The sequence below is a fragment of the Monodelphis domestica genome, chromosome 2 (genome assembly GCF_027887165.1).
Source record: "Monodelphis domestica isolate mMonDom1 chromosome 2, mMonDom1.pri, whole genome shotgun sequence".
Classification (NCBI taxonomy): domain Eukaryota; kingdom Metazoa; phylum Chordata; class Mammalia; order Didelphimorphia; family Didelphidae; genus Monodelphis; species Monodelphis domestica.
In genome coordinates, this window is record NC_077228.1 from 362,419,606 (window position 1) to 362,442,330 (window position 22,725).

The 22,725-nt window shown below is 35.5% G+C and overlaps 1 protein-coding gene across 1 annotated transcript in view; it reads right to left on the reverse strand.

Annotated features, from left to right (window-relative positions):
- Nucleotides 1–22,725, reverse strand: part of ASCC3 (activating signal cointegrator 1 complex subunit 3) — a 411,239-nt gene that overhangs the window by 209,050 nt on the left and 179,464 nt on the right. The window contains exon 14 of the mRNA XM_056818622.1: nucleotides 20,259–20,393. Within this exon, the coding sequence (XP_056674600.1) occupies nucleotides 20,259–20,393 (135 nt within the window). The remainder of the gene's footprint in view (nucleotides 1–20,258; nucleotides 20,394–22,725) is intronic.

Sequence of the window (22,725 nt, forward strand, 5' to 3'; positions counted from 1 at the left end):
AACGCAAGATTTAATTATTTGAGAATATGGCCTTCAACAGACATGTGCAAAAAGGACAAACCTCTGGGCAGTCCTAGGTCAAGTTGGAGCCACCATTGGCACATGTAAGAGACAGGAAGTGAGGTAGAGGACAGCTCAGGAGTTCTGGGGGCTTCCTGGGTGGAGGGAAGGTGGTGGTTGGAGCCTGGTGCTTGGAGTGGTGGAGCCCTCAGACTGTTTCTCCATTTTGGTCACGTGAGTGATAGGGACTGATCTCTTTTCTTTGCCTCGACCATCCAGGGCCTTGGGCCTTTGGCTCAGCTTAAGCAGAGTGGGTGTTTAAGGCCTATTTCCTTCTCTCCCTTTTTCCTCTCTCTCTCTCTCCCCCTCTAATAATTTTCTTCCTCCTGTTTGTAATTAAAACACCATAAAAAAGGTTGACAGCTGACTTGAGTTTTCATTTAGGAATTACATAGCAGAATTCCTTGGCAACCTTAAATTAATATATATTAGTCTTTTTAAAGTGATTTCCATATCACATTGTGGCTGACAAATTGTGGGCAAAGCACGTGAGCGCTCAAGGGACAGAGCTAGTTGCTTTATTAAATGCTTTGCAAATCAAGAAATTTCTAGGAATGCCCTATATTTTGCTACCCCAGTTCTGGAGTGGGGGTGAAGTGATTAAAACCTATTTAAAGTTTTACCTCAAGACATTTTGTAGAAGCCAAAAGCCTGGACAAGATTTTACTGTAGCCTAGAATCTGAAGGATTCCTGAAGAAGACATTTACAAGAAATCCGAAGGAGCCCCAAGATATTGGATCCGGATAAGTATTGTTTCTCATCATGTTCATTGACTAGAAATGTTTCTGTACCAGATAAAAAACTGGCCATTTTATTCACCCTGAGCAAAGTCCCTTTAAGTAGAGAACCTAGAAAGGACAGAGCTAGTCCCCAGATTTAGTTGAAGTAGGAAAATAGAAGCATTTTACCTGGTTAAGAGGTTTGAAAGTAACATCTGTTATTTTGAGAATTTGCAGCAAAGATTCAAGAGTGCTGGTTTGTCTCAAAGTAGTATCAGAAGACGTTAGGAAGAAATGATGGAGCCTAGAAATGACTGTTAATAATACAAGATAAATAAGAAGGTTCAAAGGCTGAGAAGGCGACACAGCAAAGCACTGTGGAGTGCTTAGGGTGTGTTGGAGCACAAAAGACAACACGGCCATCCAATGCAGCTGAGGAAGTCTCCAGTCCTCATGGAATTCCTCCACTTTATTATTCCTTTGAGCACAATAGTATTCCATCACCAACATATACCACAACTTGTTCAGACATTCCCCAATTGATGGGCATCCCCTCATTTTCCAATTTTTGGCCACCACAAAGAGTGCTGCTATGAATATTCTTGTACAAGTCTTTTTCCTTATTATCTCTTTGGGGTACAAACCCAGCAGTGCTATAGCTGGATCAAAGGGCAGACAGTCTTTTATCACCCTTTGGGCATAGTTCCAAATTGCCCTCCAGAATGGCTGGATCAATTCACAACTTCACCAGCAATGAATTAGTGTCCCCACTTTGCCACATCCCCTCCAGCATTCATTACGTTCCATAGCTGTCATGTTAGCCAATCTGCTAGGTGTGAGGTGATACCTCAGAGTTGTTTTGATTTGTATCTCTCTGATTATAAGAGATGCAGAGCTCTTTTCCATGTGCTTATTAACAGTTTTGATTTCTTTGGCTGAGAACTGCCTGTTCATGTCCCTTGCCCATTTATCAATCTGAGAATGGCTTGATTTTTTGTACAATTGATTTAGTTCTTTGTAAATTTGAGTAATTAAACCTTTGTCAGAGGTTTTTACTCTCAGTGAAATCAAATCTGAGAGGGAAGAACATCTAGATTCAGAGGGATCCTGAATTCTATCTAATCCAACAGGGCAAGAAAGAAAGGAAAATTAAGGACCTCACAAGGCAGAAGGACACTATAAAACAAAATGAAAAGAATGAAAAAATTGAGGAAAATGTGAAGCATCTCATTCACAAAACAGGATTTATGAAATCATTCAAGAAGAGACAATTTAAGAATCATTGGTCTACCAGAAGACCATAACAAAAGAAAAAGCCTGGACATAATATTACAGGAAATTATTCAGGAAAACTGTCCCGATATCCTAGAACAAGAGGGGAAAGTGGAGATTGAAAGAATCCACAGATTACCTCTTGTATTTAATCCCCAACTGACAACACCCAGGAATGTTATAGCCAAATTCAAAAACTATCAAAACCAAAGAAAAGCTATTACAAGCTGCCAAGAAGAAGCCATTCAGATACCACGGAAACACAGTGAGGATAACACAGAATCTGGCTGCATCCACACTGAAGGACCGAAAAGCATGGAATATGATAGTCCGGAAAGCACGGGAACTAGGTCTACAACCAAGAATCAACTACCCAGAAAAATTGACTATATTCTTAAGGGGGAAAGTATGGTCATTCAACACAACAGAAGAATTTCATGGAGAATGGAACAACCTCCAGGAAGTGATGCAGAGTGAAAGGAGCAGAACCAGGAGAACATTGTACACAGAGACTGAGACACTGTGGAACAATTGAACGTAATGGACTTCTCCATTAATGGCAATGCAATCTCCCTGAACAATCTACAGGGATCTATGATAAAAAACACTATCCTTAAGCAGAGGACAAACTGTGGGAGTAAAAACACCAAGGAAAGGCAAATGCTTGACTACAGGGGTTGAGGGGATATGATTGAGGAGAGACGCTAAATGAGGACCCGAATGCAAATACCAACAACAAGGAAATGGGTCCGGAGCAAGGACACATGTGATACGCAGTGGAGTCATGGGACACCAAGGGGAGGGATGGTGGGAGGGGAGAGGGAGAGGAAAAGAAAATGATCTCTTTTTCCAATGAATAATGTATGAAAATGACCAAATAAAATAATGTTTAAAAATAAACCAAAAAAGAAATTTAAAAATTTGATTTATTAAAATTATTAGGTAGTTAATTATCCTCACAAGAGACCTTAATTATTATTTGGGCAAACGATTAAATAACTTTCTGTGTTTTGTTCTTTAATCTTTTATTACAAAATAAAAGAGAACACTTAAAAAGTAAATTTCTAATAAAATACTATATTCAGAGTAGGAGCAATGTAGCAGAGTAGAAAGATCATTGGACATGGAGTATGAGGACTTATATTTTCATTAGAGTTCTGCCACTGATGAGCTATGTGATCTAATCCTATTCACTTAATCACTGAACTAGTTTCTTAATCAGCAAAATGAAAATAGAACTTGCATTATTTGCCTGACAAATTTGTTGTGGGAATCATGAGGTATTCCAAGGGTCTATGACAATACTAGAGTAGGTACTCCTCTATGCAAATCAAAAACCAACCCTAACAAACATCCCAAGCTACCTAAAACTGAAACTACACCCATTTGTGGTAGTACTTTGTATGTATTAAAGTTGCATGGAGAGCAAGGAAGGATGCTGGCTATTCACTGGATATCTTTCATTATCACTGACTAAACAGGGAAGGTAAAACCTCCATTGTGATGGCAAATTGCGCACAGGACCAACAAACCCTCTCCAAGAAAAACAAAAAAAAAAGCAGTGACCCTTGAAAATTTTTACAGAGGAAAAACCCAGGCTACAGAGGAAATACAGGAGGAAATTCAAACACAGACAAAACCTTCTAAAAAAATGGTAATTTTCCACAAGCTCTGGAAGAATTTAAATTGGAGCTTATCAAAAAGATGTAAACCTTCTGGCAAGAGAAGTGGGAAATGATTCAAAGAGAGAATCAAAAAATTAAAGCAGAAAACCAGGACCAGAACTGAGCAACTGGAAACCAAGGATCTGGAAAAACAGTAAGAATTAATAAAGCAAAGTCAAAAGACTGACAAAATAGAAGAAACCATAAAATATCTCACTGCCAAGGTGACAGATCAGGAAAAAAAGAGGAAGGAGAGACAATTTGAGAATCATTGGTCTACCTGAAAAGGCAGAAATAAACAGAAACTTTGAAATCATACAGAAATCAGAACTTATCCAAGAAAACAAGAACCCCAAAAGTCACAGAGACATAAATGAAAATGACTAAACAACAAAAAACCACCACAAAATTTTTGTTATATCTATTTTTATGGACCCAGTCAAAATCTATAACTAGAACAATGAAATGTAGAGATATTTCAGTAGGATAGTATTATTGGTTAGGCTAGATATACAATGATCAGTAGTAGAACCATGAAAAGATTATTGACATTTGTACAACCCAGTGGAATTGCTTGTTAGCTCTGGGAGAGGGGAGGTAACAGGAGAGGGAAAGAAAATGAATCATGCAAACATGGGAAAATATTTTTAAAAATAAAATTTTAATTTAAGGAAAAAAAAGATTATCAGTAACAGATTGTACCCTTTTAAAGCCAGATTCCTTAAGGAACATAAGAGAAGATTAATGGATTTTCTCTAGAGAGTCAATATATCTCAATAAATCAGCTTTTACAATATAAAATTACTTTATAGAACAGAGGTCTACATTGGGTAATCATTTCCTGAATCTATTTGTACCCTAAGAACTTAGCACAGTGCCTAATAAATAGTAAGAATTTGATAAAATGCTTGTTGGATTGACTTGGCCTCTTTGCTTACTAAAAAACTAGGAAGAGGTGATGTTTCCAAATAAGAGGATAAAAGAAATCTGTAATGCAGATAGGCATAGGCAGTTTTGGTAAACATCATCCACTGTCTGAGAACTAACTAAACAATTCTAGGGGCAATCTATGCTATTATAATCCAAAAGCTTTTAAATGTAGAAAAAAAAAACGTAAGAGAAAGTATTTGTGCAAAATCTCCTAGGGTTAAAAGTCAGAAAACTTTCTGATTTAAGTTAATCCTTATTTCATTACAATTAAAATAAAGTGATTAAAAGTGACTTGAATATATAATAGTTTCCTAAGCTTAATGACAGTATTTGTTTCTTAGAAATAATTATAAAAATTAGAAAATTTCTGTTACGTAATTATATGGAAAAGCAAATAGTGCAACTTGTGTACTCAGATGTACTTAATTTTCAGAATAGGCAGGTCTTTCAAATTTTTGTTTTAATATCATTTTGTGCATAAATTTTTGTGGCTAGGAAAAAAAGGAAGCTATAACCAAAAAGAGCTAGTATTTATGTAATGCTTTAAGATTTGCAAAGCACTTTACCTATGTTAAATTATTGGATCCTTACAAATGCCCTACTTAATTTTTCCTGTTTTCCAAAAGCAATTTTCTATCAAATGCTATACATAAAATTCCACTTTGGCAATATATGAGAAATCCAAATTATTTTACTATAGTAGAATTTTGTATTAATAGCAAGTTGGTGAAAATTCCCAGTCAATAAAAGCTACACATGAAAGAATAAATGAGTAATTATCACTATAGTGAATTTGTAAAGAAGGTTGTTAGTAGGTGTTCTATTTATACTAATTTCTACAGGTATTTCCTCTTTTAAGTAGCAACTAAATTTGGTTTTGGTTAAATGCTATAGGAATTTCATTGATTTTTAAATGAAAGTGACTTGGAGATTGGAAATGGGGAGAAGATCTAAATGGTAACTGATGTTTTAATAAAAAGAAACAGCTATGAAGACTAGAATCAAAAAAATCTTAGTGTTAGCGGAATCTTGGATCATACCTAATCTATATACTTCTAAAAATAATCACACCTTCCCCACCCCAAATTGAGACTTTACATATTATAAAGAGAATGATTTATTTACTAAAGAACACAATTATTGCAATAAGTCAACCAGAAAATTTGATAAAGACTATTTTGTGACACTAGATACAGGAAAAACTTTGTTATAATGAGGTCTTATACAATGAGAGTCATCGTAATGAGACTTTAATTATTTTACATAATAGAATCTGGATATAATATATACAATTGTGACAAAATATTTTTTGGCCATACCTGGCCTATGGTTGTAGCTCTGCATATGTAAGAAGGAAATTAGAGGCAAGATTATTTTTCCATGGATAAGTCAGTAATACCTTCTCCAGAGATGTTACCATACCTATATTATATAGATGAAGTGAGACATTAATAGAAATGTAATAAACTATTTAGGTAGCTACAGAAAACTAGGTTTAAATGCAGGACTCCCAAGTAGAACCTGGAGAAAGGTCCTCTGACCCTTCACAGGGTACCAATATAACAATATTTAAAACTGTAAATCAAAAGAAAAAATTTGAATCTACTATTCTAAATAATATTTTTTTCTAAGCATAGAACTGTTCAATGAAAGATAGAAAGGGAAAATTAATCATAAAGAATATATATGTAAAACTTCCATCAATTACTTCTACCCTGAGCCATTTAGATGGCTGATTCTTTTTGTATAAAATACATTTGTATGCATTCATATGAGAAAGAGAAAAGTAAATAATATTATGTCAGTAAAAAACTAATTTAAGTTCAAGGAAATAAATGTTGCCAGGCATGCTTGGATTAAGGAATATTTATGATTCTGGGGAAATTGCTTAGGACTCAATACCACTTTCTGTAATGTAGATTAGAGTAGGACAAAGGTTTTTTTAAAGTTTTCCTTAAATTTTAAAAAAATAGGAGGCCACATGAGCAGAAATCAATGTTCAGGACATAAAAATGCTTTTATTGAGTGTAATGGTAAAACACTTTTACTATTAATAATTGAAAAAAATAAAGGTACGAATATTGTGTATCAGGAATAGCACAAAAATATAGAAAATAAATTAATATTATTCACAAAAAAGTACATAGTTTTAGGGCAAGGTCTAGTTAATCAAACTACACCAATTCATACAAACATCAATTTAAAGCTGCAAGAGACCTAAGAACTTCTCTAGTCCAATCCTTTCAATGTACAAATGAGGAAACAATACCTAAAGATAAATGATTTGCTCAAGGTAAGACAGGAAAATAATAATATAGTTATGATCTGAACTGAGGTTCAGCTCTACATCCCACTACTAGAATTTAATTCCTTGAGGACAAGGACTACTGTTTTATTTTCTTCTTAGAAGCTCTCGTAATTAAGGCTATGTATGTCAAAAAGTAGATGCTAAGGTATTTAAAATATCTTCTGAAATGAATAATATTGGTATATAATACTCAACTATATAAGGAAAGAATGGAATATACCTAGTCAATACATTGCTCAATTATGACTTCAAGTTTACAAAAATGAGTTAAATACTGGTGATTTTATGAAAGAGATTCTACTTCCATAGATCCCAATATGATCTAACATTCTTCAGAGTTTAGCAAAGGACATATTCTCTCATTTTGAATTCAATCAGGGAGTTGGTAGAAATTCAAGATGGTATAGTTTAGCCTATTTAAGAATGACTTTTCACCTCCCATTTATAGATCAACTGGATGTTGTATCTGTTTTGCTCCATAATTACCAGCTTAAATTTACTTTTTGTATAACATTCGTTAAACACAAATATACACAAAAAAATTTACTAATAAAAGCAAGGTAAAGAGAACCCAAGGATTTGTAAAAAGAGCAACATTAAAAATTCCATAATTTATATCTAAATTTAATAAAATTTTCAATTTGTTCATTCATATATTTTCCAAAATATTTTAAAATAAGTGAAATTTATGGCTAAATAAAAAGACAATACAAATAGTACTGCTAAAGAATACTTACTTGAAAAAAATCAGTGAACTTAGCCTCTAATTCTTAGATTATTTAATGCTTTTAAAATTACCCTATTTGGAAGAGTAGACGGAATTAACAGGTGTGCAGCAAGAAAAAATCCAGCAGATGGCTCTCAATGTCCAATATTTAAAAGGCAATAATAAATTTTAGATTTCTAAAGAAATAAAAATTTGTATTATAAATCTTGAGATTGAGAAAAACTAAAATAATTGAAAATCAAGGAAATATGATGCTAAGACAAAATAAATTTTCTAATCCTAGAAAATATTTCAAAAGAAAATAACAGGAACTAAACTTAATAGTTTTTAAAGAGTAAAGAAGAATAGGAGTAAAAGAAAAAAAAAAGTTGAGACAATTGGAACCAAGAAAACATGTGGTCAAGTTTAACCTCTGACATACTGGATATACAACTTTGGGCAAGTCAGTTAAATATCAAGTGCCCCAGGAAAATCTCTAAAGCCAAGTTCAATGTTCCTAACTAGACATTCCTATAATGATGAAATAACAGGTATGGTTAAAAAATAAATACATTAAATAAAATAAAACTCAATCTCATGGATTGTTTACTATCTACAATCTACAATGATTGTCCTACCTACAATCAGCCTTATAAATATATTATTCCACCCAAACTGCTCTCCCCAAAGTTCCTAATGCTCCTAGTTGCTAAATTCAGTGGGTTTTCTTAATCATCATTCTCCTTGATCTCTTGGCAGTCTTTGATACCTCTGATCATTCTTTCTCTACTCCTTGGTACAGTTCTTTCTTCTTTCTAGGTTTTTGAGGCACCGCTTACTCCTTGTTCTCATCCTACCATTCTGACCATTCCTTCTGTATTCTTTTCAGGATTCTATTCCAGATCACTCCCTCTGATTTTAAGTGTCCTTCAGAATTCTGTCCTTTCTCTTCTCTTTCTACATTACTTCACTTGGATATAATTACTCCCATGTACTTATGCTAATAAATTCTCAAATCTGCCTATCCTGCCCTAACACTTCTGCTGACCTCTACTCTCATATATCTAGGAGTCTTTTAGGCATCCTAAATTTTAAACTAAACATAGCAGTGGTAGTCTCTCGGTTACCGAGAATGACTATTGTCTCTGTGCAGTTTTATCTACGTTGTACCCTCGTGTGGCTTTGGAGTCCAAAAGCTGAGGCGCACAGTTTGTGGCACATGGGGCATGGGATGCCAGCTGTTACGGGAGGTGCGGTTGTGGCCTGGTGTCGGTGGCAAGATGTCGACGTCATTCATCTTCAAAGGTGGCGGCAGCATGGTTAATGTGGGTTCGCCAGCTGCTTCTGTCCGAGGCAGCGAGTTCTAGTTGCTTTGGTGTAATGCCAGCCCACTTCAAGTTGGACTTTAGCTGATCCTTGAATCTCTTCTTTAGTCGGCCTTGTTTCCTGAGTCCAGCTGACAGTTCACCATAGAATACCTGTCTTGGTATTCGCTGTGGGTCCACGCGGATGACATGTCCAGACCATCGTAGCTGGGCTTTGAGGACCAGGACTTCGATGCTGGTGGAGTTGGCTCTGTCGAGGACTTCCTGGTTGGTGATTCGGTCCTGCCATCGGATCCTCATGATTGACCGGAGAGAGCTTTGGTGGAATTGCTCCAGCTGTTTCATGTGCTTCCGGTACAGTGTCCATGTCTCACACCCGTACAGGAGCGAGCTGAGGACCACTGTGTTATACACTTTGAGCTTCGTCGCAGTGCTTACACCTCTGTGTTGGAGGACTTTGCAGTGCAGCCACCCGAGTGCCTGGCTGGCCTTTTGGATCCTGGCATTGATCTCGTGGTCTAGGGACCCGTCGTTGGTGCTGCCCAGGTACTTGAAAGTGTTGACGTCAGAAAGCTGCGTGCCGTCGCTTGTAATGCACGGCTGGTTAGTTGGCCTCCCTGGTGCAGGTTGGAACAGCACCAACTTACTGAGGCTGATAGTCAGGCCAAACAGTTTTGTTGCTGTAGAGAACCTGTCCACAATGGTTTGGAGATGATTTTCTTGGTGGGCCATGAGAGCACTGTCATCTGCAAAGAGAGCTTCCAGGATGAGTCTCTCTGTTGTCTTTGTTTTTGCAGTCAGGCAGCGAAGGTCAAATAGTGAGCCATCCAGTCGGTATTTGGTGTAGACGCCCAGGTCTAGATCCGTCACAGCATGTCGTAATACTTGAGTGAAGTATAGGTTGAATAGTACCGGAGTGAGGCCACAGCCTTGTTTCACACCATTGGAGATGTTGAAGCGATCAGAAGTCTCTCCACCAGATAGGACTTCCCCTGTCATGTCAACATGAAAGAGCTGGATCAGTTTGACGAATTTTGCTGGGCAACCGAACTTGCTGAGGATCACCCACAATGCATCCCTGTTCACTGTGTCGAACACCTTTGTCAGGTCTATGAAGACAATATAGAGATTCAGGTTCTGCTCAAGGCATTTTTCCTGCATTTGCCTCACCATGAAGACCATGTTGATGGTGCTGCAATCTGGTCGGAAGCCACATTGTGATTCAGGCAGGTTCTGCTCTGAAACAGATGACAGGAGTCTGCTGAGTATAACACAGACGAGGATCTTTCCAGCAGTGGAGAGTAGTGAGATGCCTCTGTAGTTGTCACAGGCTGCTCGTGAGCCTTTGTTCTTGTATAGGGCTACAATGGAGGCATCTCTGAGTTCTCGGGGCATGTCTTCCTCTTCCCATATGCTGGTCAGTACTATGTGGAATGCCTGGAGCGCTTTTCCCTTTAAGGCCTTGTACACCTCGGTTGGGATCCCGTCTTTACTGGGTGCCTTGCCTGCACTCATTTGTTTAATGGCTTTGAAGGAGGGACGTCAAGTTGTGCAATGGTGTGGTTTTGGGGGATCTGGTCAAGGGCACTTTGGTCGACTGAAGAGGGTCGGTTGAGAAGCTGAATGAAGTGTTCTTTCCACCTGTTGCTGATGCCTTTTTCAGGCATCCTAAATTTTAAACTAAACATATCCAAAACAAAATCTATTATCTTTTACTCTAAACTCTACACTCCTTTCCTATTATGGTAGAAGGCTATAATATCCTTCCATATCCTCAGTCTTACAACCTAGGAGCCATTCTTAATTCCAAATCAATTCAATAAACACTAAGTTCCATTGATACCCCAGACACTAAGGATAAAAAATAAGTAAAAACATAGTCCCAGCACTTAAGAAGCTTATAATCTAATAGGGAAAGGTAACACCCACACAAAAATTGGAAAGTGGGAGTGGGGGTTAGGGGTTGTGGTGGTGTAAAAATGGAAACTTGAACCCTGGACTCCAAACCCCAGAAGTCCTTGCTATAGTTCTTGAGATTCTCACCTGGGCTGAGAACAAATTATTATTTAAAGAGTCTCCGCCTATGGCGGGGTCTCTTCCTGTTTCCGCTTGCAAGCAGGGGGGTCTTTCATGATGTAGGTGAAGTTGAATGGGCCTCTCGGCCCACCTAGACACGTGCTTTCTTACTTGTGTTTTCTTAAACTCTTGATCTTAAATGAACTTCTAAAAATATAATACTCCTTGACAGAGAAAATAATTTTTACTTGCCACAGCTTGGCCCTAAATTTTTAATCTTAGCAATTGGCAACCAAGAAGGGACAAAAGACTCAATTTAAAAAAAAAAAAAAGGATAGCCTAGATAATGATCTCTAAGCCACCTTTCTCCAAGCTTCTTTAGCATGCCTTTTGACTCATCTCGGCCCTGCTCCGGCTCCAGGCCCTGCTCTGGCTCCCGGCCCTGCTTTCCTGCTTTCCTGCTTTCCTGTCCCGGCCCTGCCCACCCCAGTAGTCTCTCGCTCATCTGGCCTAGCCGATTCGGTCCCAGCAAAAACTGGCCTCCAACCCAGACGGCTCATCTGGGACTCATCATCATCATCTGGGGCTCATCAACCAAGCCCCAGCCCCAGCCCCAAGACCGAGGCTGCTGGTAGCAGATCCAATTTCTTCAGGGTCAAAAAAAAAAAAAGCCAGCTGGTTAATTTTCCCTTAGGCTAAGCCTCTAGGTGGACTGGGGGTATCATAGGAGGGGAGAGAAAAAGGGAAAGAAGAAAGGTTTTTCCAAACAGGAACTTAAAAGCATGGCTATTATACAAGGATATCTTTTAATTGCATTGATCCTTTTATCGACTTCACCTATGTGTCAGGGAAAAAATTCAGCTCCGTACAACCCTTTAGCTAACTTTGGGGAGGCAGCTGGGTGTCTCAGTGGACTGAGAGCCAGGCCTAGAGACGGGAAGTCTTGAGTTGGAATCTTGCCTGAGACACTTGCTGGTGGTGTGGCCCTGAGCGGGTCACTTAAACCCCATGGCTTTATCAATCTCCTGCCTTCGGACAATGGGCATCGAAATGGATAAAAACCTAAGAAACTTTATAAAGAGACTGGAGGTTATATTTTTAAGGCATTTCAGACTCCAATGGTTTATAAAAATCTCTGTATTCTACTGCATTTTACAGTTTGCTTTGTTTAAGATTTAATTTGTGATTTTAAGTTCATATATCTGCATTCTGCATTCAATATTATTCTGTTATACTGTTCATTTTAATGTACTGAGTTTTAACTACTGTTAAATTCTGTTGCTTTCCCCTATAACCAAACTGAACAAATATCATTGTAATTAAGCCCATATATGAAAACAGCTTTTCTATTTTTGACTTTGTAAATTGTCACATAGAGGATAGATGGACTTCATCAGAACTGGTTACAATTGTATGACAATCTTTGGAAAATTTAATGTGCTAAATATCTCAATTGATTTTAAGGGTTTTCTAAACATGATTTTTAGAATTTTTATTTTTTACAATCTCTGGTCATTTTTGCCTGCCCCTGTGCGTTTTCATCTATGGTGTATAGATGAGTGTGCACAAAGACACTTGTGCGTGAAAGAGATTTAAGTGGAAAAGTCGAAGCACAGAGACAGTCCCACTCTCTTGGCGTTGGAAGCCTGGGTCCATTGGCACGAAAAGTCGTTACACCTGGAGACTTCCTCAGCTGCATTGGATGGCCGTGTTGTCTTTTGTGCTCCAACACGCCCTAAGCACTCCACAGTGCCTTGCTGCATCGCCATCTCAGCCTTTGAACCTTCTTATTGGTTTCTTCCGCCTGTTCAGCCGAAGCAGTCTTCACATGCTGGGTGAGCAAAGCCCTGGTTCACCAGGGGTCGACGACCCGATTGCTACCCTCACAAGGTTTAGCCGGCCTGTCGAACCCATTGCCCGGGGTGTGGCTGCTGCCACATGCTAGCAGCTACTAGGAGCCACAAGTGAGAGCTGGGTGTCAGGTGAGGGTCAGAGGCTGGAGAGCTGCCCTAAGAGGGCACGACAAGCCTTCCATACCAGAGATACTCCTCCTCCCTGAGTACCCCATATACTACTGACTGGGTAAATGCATCATTGCTTAGATCATTTTAATTGGGTCCTGATTCAAGGACCTGTTATAGATTTGTTTTTCTTTTACTTGGAATTTTTACACATAAGACTTTGATAGTCTATATTTTCATCCAGAAATTTTCTTTTTTATTTGGATTTTCTGATGTCTTTTTAATTGCTCTTACCAATTGATTCATATACCTCATAACTCAGCCATGTATCCCTAAGTGATCCTGTGTTTCTTCAATCATCCTCAACACAGGGAAATGTAAAAAAAATTATTATTTAAATTGCAAAGTTTAAATTCCTTTTAAGAAGAATTTTAGGTAAAGATGCTACCTCTCGGAATTCAGAAACTAAACTGTTGGAGAAGACACCATTTATGGCTTCTTTAGAAGTCTCTAGACCACAAGCTGCACAAGAAGATCAAGAATGAACTTTGGGTGTAGTTGATTGAACATGTATTAGTATGTATACTTTCATGCCAAAGGGGACTGCCCCCAACTGGCTTTTTGTCCATGCGTCCAGCAATTATTGGTTTTGTTCTTTATTGTTTTATCCTCAAATTATTGTAATCTTAAAATTGATTATGTTTTCAAGATCCTTTGGGGAAGTCCTTCATCCCAAACAATCACAAGAGGAAATGTAAAAATGGAAACTTGGACCCCGGACTCCAACCCCCAGAAGTCCTTGCTCTAGTTCTTGAGATTCTCACCTGGGCCGAGAACAAATTATTATTTTAAATTGCAAATTTTAAAGAAAAAATTAAACATCATAGGAGGAAACAAACAGTAAAACTACTAGAAAGGACACTCTATTTCCCCCATAAGAATTAGATAAATCTAAACAAAAATAAAGAAGAAAGAAGTTAAGGAGGTATGTAAACCTTAAAATTTCTTAGACTTATAAATGTTGGAAATTTCACCATTGGGAAATTTCATACTTGAATAATTTCCTATTGATAGTGGGAACTCTATTGGAATGTGAACCCCATTGGCATGAGAGGTTCCTCCTCCTCCCTTCTTAAGATTACTTTAGGACAGAAACCTTTTGCTGAACAATGGAAAGGGCTTTGATCTATGCTTAAGCATAGAACAGGAATTTCTTTGAGTCATGATTGATTTTAGAATTGATACAATAGAGATACTTGGAATGACAGAACCAGGTCTTGGAAAATACAATTTCCACCCCACTCAGTCCTAACAGGATTTAGGAAGGGCTGCAGCAAAGGATCAAGATTTAATTATTGAGAATATGACCTTCAACAGACATGTGCAAAGCCACAGACCTCTGGGCGGTCCTGGGTTAAGCTAGAGCCACCATTGGCACAGGGAAGACATGGACAGTGATTGGTAGATGTGAGAACTGAGGGGAGGGAACTTGGATGGTTTCCTTAAAGATAGAGGGGTCTGAGGACTGAGGGTGGTTGGTTGGAGAGTTTTGGCTCTCAGTGGTTGGAGAGGTGCTCTGAGAAGCTTGCTCTGAAGGAAGCTGGAGGTGGAGGCCCCTGAGACTGTTTCTCCATTTTGGTCACGTGAGTAATAAGGACTGATCTCCTTTCTTTGCCCCAGCTATCTAAGGGCTTGGGCCTTTTGGCCCAGCCTAAACAGAAGGGGTATTTAAGCCCTATTCCCTTCTCTCCCCTTTCTCTCTCCCCCCCTCTCTCTATCTCTAATACCTTTCTTCATCCTGTTTGTAATTAAACTCCATAAAAGGTTGACTGCTGACTTGAGTTTTCATATAGGAATTACATAGCTGAATTCCTTGGCGACCTTAAATTAATATATATCAGTCTTTTAAAGTGATTTCCTTGTCACAGGTAAATGGGATCTTAGAAAAATTAGATAGAAAAGATCTCTGTAGAAAACTTCACAAGCAAATGATAAAGAGCAGAAATAATAAATGTATTCCTTTTCAGATTATAATGCAATGAAAATTATAATAAATAATGGCCTATGGAAAAATAAAAATTAATTGGAAACCGGGTAATTTAATTCTTAAAATGAGGTGGATCAAAGAACAAATTATAGAGACAATAATTTCATTGGGAGAATAACAATGAGAAGATAACATTCAAAATATATGTGATAAAGTCAAAGCAATATTTGGAGGAAATTTATAAATATAAATGCTTACATCAATAAGACAGAAAAATGGATTAATGAATGGGGCATGCAACTAAAAAGGAAACTAGAAAAAGAACAAATAACAAATTTAACCTAGTTAAATACCAAATTATAAATCCTAAAAAAAAAATTAATAAAATTGAAAGAAAACCATTTAACTAACAAATAAAACTAGGATTTGGCTTTGTGAAAATTTTGATTAAAACAAGAAAAGAAAAATATCAATTATAGTATCAAAAGTGAAAAAAGTCAAATTTACCATAAAGAAAGAAAAAAATTAAAGCAATCATTAGGAGCTATTTTACCCAATTTTATGACAATAAATATGACAATTGAGGTGAAATGTATGTCTACAAAAATATAAATTGCTCAGATTAACAAATGAAGAAATAAAGTACTTGAATAATCACAACTCAGAAAATGAAACTGATCAAGTTATCAATGAATTCCCTAAGAAAAAATCCCCAGGACCAGATGGTTTCCAAGTGAATTATTTCCAATATTGAAAGTATGATTAATCCCAATACTATATAAACTATTTGGGAAAATAGGTAAAGAAGGAGTCTTATCAAATTCCTTTTAAGACACAAATAAAGTGCTGATACCTAAGCCATGAGAGATAAAACAAAGATAATTATCGACCAATTTCATTAATATACAAAGATGCAAAAAATTTAAATGAAATACTCACAAGACTACAGCAATGTATCAAAAAAGTTCATTCACTATGACCAGATTATATTTTATATCAGAACAATTGACCATATCAATAACAAAACATAAATCACATGATTACCTTGATACAGAAAAAGTCTATGACAAAATACAACACCTATTCCTATTAAAAACACTAGAAATCATAGGACTAAATGGACAACTTTCAGCAAGTATCATCTGCAATGGAGAAAAGCTAAAATCTTTCCCAATTAAATAAGGCATAAAGCAAGGATAGTCATAAACACCACTACTATTTAATAATGGACTACAAATACTAGTTGCAGCAATAAGAGAAGCAATAAGAGAAAATAAGAGCAATAAGAGAAAAAAAGAAATGAAAGGAACTAAAGTAGGCAATGAGGAAACTAAAACTATCACTCATTGGAGATGGTATAATGGTATGCTTGGGGAATCCCAGAGAATCAACTAAAAAACTAAACCCACCTAAATCATCAGTGTTTCTATATATTTCCAACAAAATCCAGCAGCGAGAGAGGAATTTCATTTAAAATAACTCTGGTCATTAGAAATGCTTGGAAATATACTTGCCAGGACAAACAGGAATTAGATGAACACAATTACAAAACTCTTCTCACACAAAGAGTCAGATCTAAACAAGCAGAAAATATTAATTGCTCATGAGTAGGTTGAGCTAATATAATAAAAATGAGAATTCTACCTTTATTAATTTACTTATTCAGTACCATACCAATCAAACCAATAAAAAATATTTTATATTACTAGAAAAAGTAATAACAAAATTCATCCGGAAGGACAAAGGGTAAAAGAATTCAAGGGTCTTACTTAAAAAAAAAATGTGAAGCGAGGTGACCTAGCAGTACGAGATATCAAACTGTGCTATAAAGCAGAAATCATCAAAACAAACTGGTTCTGGCTAAGAAAAAGAATGGTGGTGGATGAAAGGAATAGATTAGATATAAAATATACAGGGACAAATGACCTTAGCAACCTAATGTTAAACCTAAACATTAAACCTAAATATCCAAGTTTTGGGGAATAGAACTCACTATTTGACAAAAACTCAGAAAATTGGAAAACAATAGGGCAGAAATTAGGTAAAGGCCAATATTGCACACTCTACACCAAGATATGGTCAAAAATGATTATATGGCTTAGATATTATGGATGATATCATAAACAAATTAAGGGAGCACAGAATAGTTTACCAATCAGATTAATGGAAAAAGGAAGAATTCATGATGAAAAAGGAGATGCAAAATGAATAATATTTTTATTATATTAAATTAAAAAGGTTTTGTAGATGCAAAGCCAATGTAACCAAGAATAGAAGGGAAACAACAAACTGGGAAGAAAATTCTGAAGCAAATTTCTTTGATGAAAGTCTCATTTCCAAATATATAGAGTACTGAGTCAAATTTATAAGAATATAAGACATTCCTCAATTAACAAATGGTCAAAGAATATGAACAAGTCATTTTCAGATGAGGAAATCAAAGCTATCAATAATCATATGAACAAATGTTCTAAATTACTCACATTTAGAGAAATACAAATTAAAATAACTCTGATTGGTCAATATGTCAATAAAAGAAAATGATGAAAGTGGGAGGGGATGTGGCAAAAATGGGACACAGTCATTGTGGGTAGAATTGTAAATGGATACAAATATTCTGGAGTGCAATTTAAAACTATGCCCAAAGAGCTATAAGACTGTTTATACCCTTTGATCTTGTAATAGTACTACTAGGTCAATATTCCAGAGAGATTTTTAAAAGGGTGAAATTCCTACTTGTACAAAAATATCTATAGCAGCTCTTTTTGAAGTGGCAAAGAACTTGAAATTCAGGGGAAGTCCATCAGCTAGAGAATGGTTGAAAAAATTGTGAAATATGTTGGTGATAGAATACAATTGTATTATAAGAAATGATGAGCTGGATGGTTTCAGAAAAGGCTAGAAAAGCCCTACATGATCTGATGTAGAGGGAAATAAACAGAACCAGGAGAATATTGTACCCAGTAACAACAGTATTGTAGAATGACTAACTGTGAAAGACTTAGCTATTCTCAGCAATGCAATCCAGGACAATTTTGAAGAACTTATGACAAAGAATGCCATCCACTTCTAGAGAAAGAACTGTCAGAGTGGAGTCAGAATGCAAAACAAAGCATACTATTTTTTCACTTTAGTTTTAGTTTATTTGTATTTTCATGTGGGGGTTTTGATTTTCTATGAGTATTGATTTACAACAATGACCAATATAGAAGTTTTGTATAATACATGTACAACTCAGATCAAATTGATTACCAGCCCTGGGAATGGGTAGGGAAGCAAGGGACAGAAACAATTTATATTTTATAATGTATGTTCAAAATTGTTATTACATGTAATTAGGAAAATAAAATGCTTTTGAAAAAAGAAAAAAAACAATTATTAGTTTTAATTAACTTCATTGTTTCAAATCTACTTTTTTCTGTTATTTATCTTATAATCTCTTTCTGAACAATTTTAGAGCCTCTTGTTTTGATTCTTTTCTAGTGCCCAAAGATAAAAGTTTAATTTACTTATTTTTAACTTCGTTGCTTAATGTAGGCCTTTTTGAGTTTAAGAATAGCATTGGCTACATTCCATACCTTAGATAGGTCCTGGCATAAACTATGTCCTTGATAAATGGTGATTGATTTATAGATCCCACTTTTCTATGTTCTACTGCCTATCAAATATTATACTAGGTCTTTTTCCCCCCACTGTTTTCTTCTTAAAATTTAATTACAATTAAATAAATTGCTTTTCAGATTCCACATAGCTGTATAATTTTTACTAATTTGATTTAATTTAAATTCTTATGGTATCATGATGTGAAAATACAGTATACATAATTTATGCCTGTTTAAATTTATGTAGGCTATATATACACATACACACACCACAACTACTATGAGATCTAATTTTGTGAGGGTTCAATGTTTATTTGAAAAAGAATGTGTAGTCACTATTATCCCATCTAATTATTTTCTCTTTCTTTTTTATTTCTTCTCCCTAGTAATTGTCTTTTGGATATATTTTATTTTAGTGTGCTTTGCACTTTTATATTAAAAATAATATATTTAATCCTAAATAAGCTTATTTTATTAGTTTATCCCAAAAATATAATTATTACTATCAAGAGTAAATAGGCTGAATGCTATTCTTTTTTTATAAGAATTTCTTATTTAATCAGCTTTATAGTCCCTTCTCCAGGACATTTAAAAAAAACAAAACTCTTTTTAGGGCTAGGCAAAGAAAGATAACAGATTTGGAATAATGGTTTGAGGATATGTTAGGATGGGGAAACCCTACAATAGTTTATAGACAGTAAAGATTGGGGTATAGGGAGGAACTAAAGATTCTGAGGCAGTAAAAAACATTCATGACACAAGCTCCTTGAGGAAATGGGGAGGAGGAGGATCAGACAAAGGCCACAAGTAAAGTTTTTAGCCCTGTCAAGATGGGCCATGTCTTCCTAAGTAAAAAGTACAAAGGAAGCAAAGATAAGTAGAGATAGATTTTCTGAAGTGTGAAGAAAGGTGAAAACATGAGCTCATGATCTGATAATTCTGTCATTTCCTCATTCCTCACTCATATAGTAGGCAAGATTGTCTCCTGAAAATAAGGACGGTGAGCTTCAACAGAAAGGAGCCACTCCTTCCAAATAACATGAAAAAGTGGTATGAAGAAAGTATTTGGCGTAAGGAGAAAATTAAACAGAACAGTTAGAGACTAAGTGTTAAAAAAGAAAACAAAAATTATTCTCTTCCATATCTTTAACAATCTTTCTTCGTCATTTGAATTTTCTTTATACACAATATTTTGTTCTGTACCACAAGCATAAACATGTTTATTATTTTATAATAATTTCAAAATTTACCTAATAACTTCAGGTAACAAGGTAATCAAGGCAATGATAAATTGAACCACAAAATGCAACCAAGTTTCACATTGAAAAATATGCACAAAGAATCATTTTGAGAAATGCATGCTAAAAGTACTTTAAAGATCAGACTTCACAAGCTTAACAAATATTTATAGCTGATTTTTTTTAAAGTTGCACTTTTATTTGCTAGAGAGGCCTTTGTTTTAAAAGTACAGAAAACTGAACTAAAAGATAGTTTACGGTTTTAATTAAGCAACAAACAAGTACAATTATAATAGTATATGGAAGTCAATAATAATTTAACTTCTCCCATATACTCCTCAAAAACATCATGAAAGACAGGAAATACAAACCAATTATAATATATGTCAGCAAAGTGTCTTTTATCTAAAAAGAAGCTGTTATGACAAATTACATCAAGTCTTTAAAAGAGTTCTGATCATTTCCTTACCTGTTTTTCAGCATGTCCATATTCAGGTCCTTGGTTTGGCAAAAAATAGCAAATGTGGCCATTATTTTTGGCTTTTTCTCTTAAAGCCATAGCTGTTCGTACAGTGGCATTTCGAGCATGCACAAAAACCATCACCTAAAATAAAACAGAAAGCAATTTATTCAAAGATGACAGCCAAATATTATTCAATAGAATGAAAACACTCCTTAGGGTCTTACTCAAATATAAAATGTTTGCTTTTTTAAATAAACTTCCTTTATTTAATGTCTGCCATTCAGTTCTGTTAGCACTTTTTTCAACCATCAAAATATTCTTTACAACCATATTTTTCCTAGGAAACTAAAGCTTTTGAAAAGATGGATGATGGGAAAAATAATTTATTAAGCACTATGTATCAAGCAATATGCCAAATTTTAGGGAGACAAAGACAAGAAAGCAAATCAGTCACAGCCTAGAAAAGTTACATAATAAAAGTAAAGAAAACACATCAAAGGGATCTAGAGTTGGAAAGGGTGTGGGAAGGTACATTAAGGAGAACAACACAGTTGGGAAATGGCTAATAAGTAGTATGGTCTTGTTCTGGGCAACATATAATGATTACTGAACTTTCGAAACCAAGGTCAAGTTCTAGTAGCAGGAGGAAGAAGAAACACTCAAAAGTAGCATAGTTTCTAAGTGACCCAACAAGTCCTCATTTAGAAGAAATAAGTGCAGCCTACATAATGCACAGAGTTAGCTTTACAGTCAGGAAGAAATGAGTTCACATCCCAGCTCCCATATATATAAGCCCCTGGGCTCCTAAATATGTTGTCCTCAACAAATCACTTAACTGATCTATGTCTGAAGAAATTCTTTGTTGGAGGATAGTTATAGATCTATATCAGTAGAGAGTTTGATCAACTCCACAATCCAGATACCAATGAAATCAAAGATGAATTAAAACAAAAAAAACAAAAAACATAGAGTCAATGTTATTGTATGTATTCTAAGAGAAGGGAAGATATTTTTGAAGAGACGAAATATATAAAATAAAGTATGGACAATAGCTGCATACTAATTTTATTAATATTGCTCTAGTAAGCTTTTACATTAAAATGGTGTCTGAATAAAACACATTGTGTATATATACCTGAATAATTATAAAATTTAGCTCAGTTTGTACTATTGTCTTAATTTTAAAAAAAAATCAATAAAACAAAACAATTGCAAAACATTTAGTTACAACCAAAGACATGCCGTCAAGAATAATCATTAAAGATTGGCATTTTCAGGTATGAGAATTTCCAATTTGTTGGAAAGTTACTTATATTTAAGCCTCCTGATTAGGTATCAGACTTGGCAGGAGCAGAGGGGTTTCAATAACCCCTAGTAGTAGTGTTTAGAAGGTAATTTTATGAAGAAAAATTGATTACACTGATTTCATAATCTCTCAGATGGAGGTCACATATCTAAAACATATAGAGAATGTTGTCAAATTTATGAGAAAAACAGAAATCCCCCCAACTGATAAATTGTCTATAGCGACAGATTTAATATTTGAAGAATAACTTGTAAATGTTCACCTCCAAAAAGTGAAATGAGAATTGGAAACAAGAAAGACATAATCTATTTTCATTTGTCAGAGGGTGCCTCCCATTGTGTTGGGGGGAGAGGGAGGGATTGAATATAAAAATAAATAAAACATTTGTAAAATTTAAAAAAGAAAAAAAATAGAGTTTGCCTTCCAATCCTCCTCCTTTGACTGTTTCTGCCAGAGGAGTGTGAGCCTTATAAAGATCTGTAATAATTTTCTGCAATTATTCACTGAATTAGCTAAGGTGACAGTCCCAAGGCAGAATTGCAATCTTGAGAGAGATATTAAAGTATTTTTAAAATAGAATTTATTTACAGGTACCTAAGTCCATTCTTTCCCTTCCCCACACCATAGAAGGCATCACCAGGCAAACAAATATGTGTATATAGATTATATCTTCTGTGCTTCTATTTTTAAGTTCCTTCTCTGGAAGATAACATTCACAAGTTATTCTTCAAATGTTAAATCTGTAGGTGTACATAATATTCTTTTAATTCTATATTCTTCATTGTGCTGTGTAATTCTTTCCAAGTTTTAAAAAATTTTAATCTGCTCATTGTTTTTTTTTACAATGAAGTTCCATCATAGTCACCATACCACAATTTGTTTAGTCATTTCCCAATTGATGGACATCCTTTCAATTTCCAATTCTTTGCCACTTCAAATAGAGCTGGTACAAATATTTTGGAAAACATAGTTCTTTTCCTTTTCCCTTGATCTCCTTGGGAAAGTCTAAAGATATAGAGAATTTTATATTCTCTAGGCATAATTCCAAATTTCTCTCCAAAATGGTTGGATCAGTCCACAGTTTCACCAACAGTGTATTCATGTCCCCACTTTTCAAGATCCCTTCCAACATTTGTCCTTTTGCCCATCTATCATTTTACCCAATCC